The sequence below is a fragment of the Limulus polyphemus genome, unplaced genomic scaffold (genome assembly GCF_000517525.1).
Source record: "Limulus polyphemus unplaced genomic scaffold, Limulus_polyphemus-2.1.2 Scaffold5784, whole genome shotgun sequence".
Lineage (NCBI taxonomy): Eukaryota > Metazoa > Arthropoda > Merostomata > Xiphosura > Limulidae > Limulus > Limulus polyphemus.
The window spans coordinates 55,880-58,133 of NW_013671394.1; the positions used below are offsets into that span (position 1 = coordinate 55,880).

General features: G+C 35.3%; 1 protein-coding gene across 2 annotated transcripts in view; it reads right to left on the bottom strand.

Moving 5' to 3' along the window:
- The window catches only part of LOC106472976, a 29,147-nt gene extending 27,408 nt beyond the window's left edge, over nucleotides 1–1,739 (bottom strand). For both annotated transcript variants that reach the window (XM_022401498.1, XM_022401497.1), the window contains exon 1: nucleotides 1,666–1,739. In XM_022401498.1, the coding sequence (XP_022257206.1) occupies nucleotides 1,666–1,710 (45 nt within the window). In that variant the 5' untranslated portion in view covers nucleotides 1,711–1,739. The remainder of the gene's footprint in view (nucleotides 1–1,665) is intronic.
- Between the last annotated feature and the right edge of the window lie 515 nt (nucleotides 1,740–2,254).

Sequence of the window (2,254 nt, forward strand, 5' to 3'; positions counted from 1 at the left end):
CTAGTCATCACCGCCAACTCTTGGGCTACTCTTTTACCAACGAATAATGGGATTGACCGTCACATTATAACGCCCCCACGGCTGAAAAGGCGACCTGCAATGGACAAATTAAGAAGAATATGGGTCCCCCCCTTTGGGACAGCGGTTAGTTTACGGACTTACAATGCTAAAATTTGGTGTTATATTCCCTGCAGTGGACATAGAATACAGTTCAATGTGTCTTTGTCCTAAAACAAACAAGAAGAATATAGAAAAAAAACAAAAACATCAACAATTCATCACAAAACTTAAGCCTATATAGTTTCCAATGTTTCGCCATCTTTCAGCATTTAATCCATAACTTTTAAAGATGTAAATATGTTTTACATGCAAAATTAATGCATTGGATCATTATCATAGTTGAAAACACTTACAATATTTTATATTTAAACCACATTTTAAACTTACTAACAATGAAATGTTCAGAACAGACTTTAATGTCGGTTTATTATAGTTTTTGATACTGCATTATTTATCTAGTTTCTTAGTGATTTTTAAGAAATGAAAGAGTGGATATAATAATAGTAGTCCAACCATGCCATGCTTATTGTATTCCAGCTGGTGTGATGAGCTCTGGATTGAGCAAAATGCAACTACGGTAATAGATATGGCAAACATAGTATGATTGAACTACTGTTACCATACGCTCTTATAATTATTGAATATCCCTAAAGGAGTATACAAAGAATACGATGTTAAAAATATATTAGGCTTAACACTAATATATGATGACAAGCATAATTAATTATAATCATACTTCGTCAGCTGGGAAAAGACGTTCACATCGTAACAAGGGTTAATATCAGCAATAAAAGAGAAACTAAAAATTGATTTTGTAAATGAATGTATGAATATAGAAAACAATAAAAATGAAGATCGTCAAATAATTAAATAAAAATAATAATGCAGGGAAATGCTTCTAAAAAGGGAAAAATTTCACCAAGGTAAAGTTGAATACGTTAAACAAGAGTAAAATACATCCAGAGAATTCGTGGATTGAACACACGTTGTTTTTAAATTATTTGAAAGTAAATCTTTCGTTAATTTCCATAAGAGAACTTGGTATTGGGTTGGAAGATGGGTCGGTGTTCTAGGTTTAACTTGTTGAGTGGCACGTTTTCGATGGCTTCAGGTTAGAGGTACCATTACGATAAGGATAAATGAAGTGTCTAGGAACCGAGTCTTACCGAAAAGTCAATGGGGACCTCTCTTACAGGTCTAAGGTGCTTGCGAAAACGATCACCCAGTCTGCGGATAGTTTTTTCCAATATATAGTTTATGACACCTGTTACACTGGATGTAGCATATGACACATTCTAACGTGCAGGTGGAACTCATCAACGTACCTGTTCGTATGTTTCCAACAACACTATAATAATTATAACCCTAGTTCTACATTTCACTGTAGGGGGGCATTACACCTGCACGTCAGAATGTGTCATGTACTGTATATTATATCCCTTCAACAATTCTTTTTTAGTCTAGTTTCTATGTTATGCGGTGTTAATTGCCTCACAGGTGGCGCCTGTCCGAAACGTTGCATAAAAACAAATAAAATGTTTAATTTAGACGTGTATTACCTTTTATAAAGTACATTCCCCTGTTGAGTTACAGCATTCAACCCACCTGAACAAAATCGTTTGTCGGATTGGAATTCCACACAGCATTCATTATTCCAAAGTTCCGAAGATCTTGTCTCAGCTCCTAGAAAACAGACGTACAGCAATAAAATAAGCAATCACATAGATGTAGTCGTCGGAGAGGGAGGCCGGAACCCCCCCTCCTCAAGCCCCAGAGACTTGATTCAGAATTTACGTAACAATTTCAAACGTGTCAAAGAAGTTTGTTTCAAAAAGTATCAGACTCCTTGGTATTATTTTGTAAATGATGAATAGTTTGATGTCATCTTTAGCGATTTTGTTTCTTTGCAACATAAATCCTTAGATTATTTGATCCCCCAGCCCTCCCACTCCCGTTTCTCTCCGAAAACGTTTTTCCCGATGACGTCACTGCACATTTATCATTGGATTCTAACAAAGAAAAAAATAACAACTGTAATTAAATACAAACTTATCGTTATTTGTTACGTTGCCGTACAACTTACTTACCAATTATAATTCGTTTGGAACTTAAGCCTAAACGGCCCACTGTAAAGCGAAAGAACGCTTCTACAACAAGATTTTCAGTGATTGAAGTCATTTTGGAGCATCAAAAT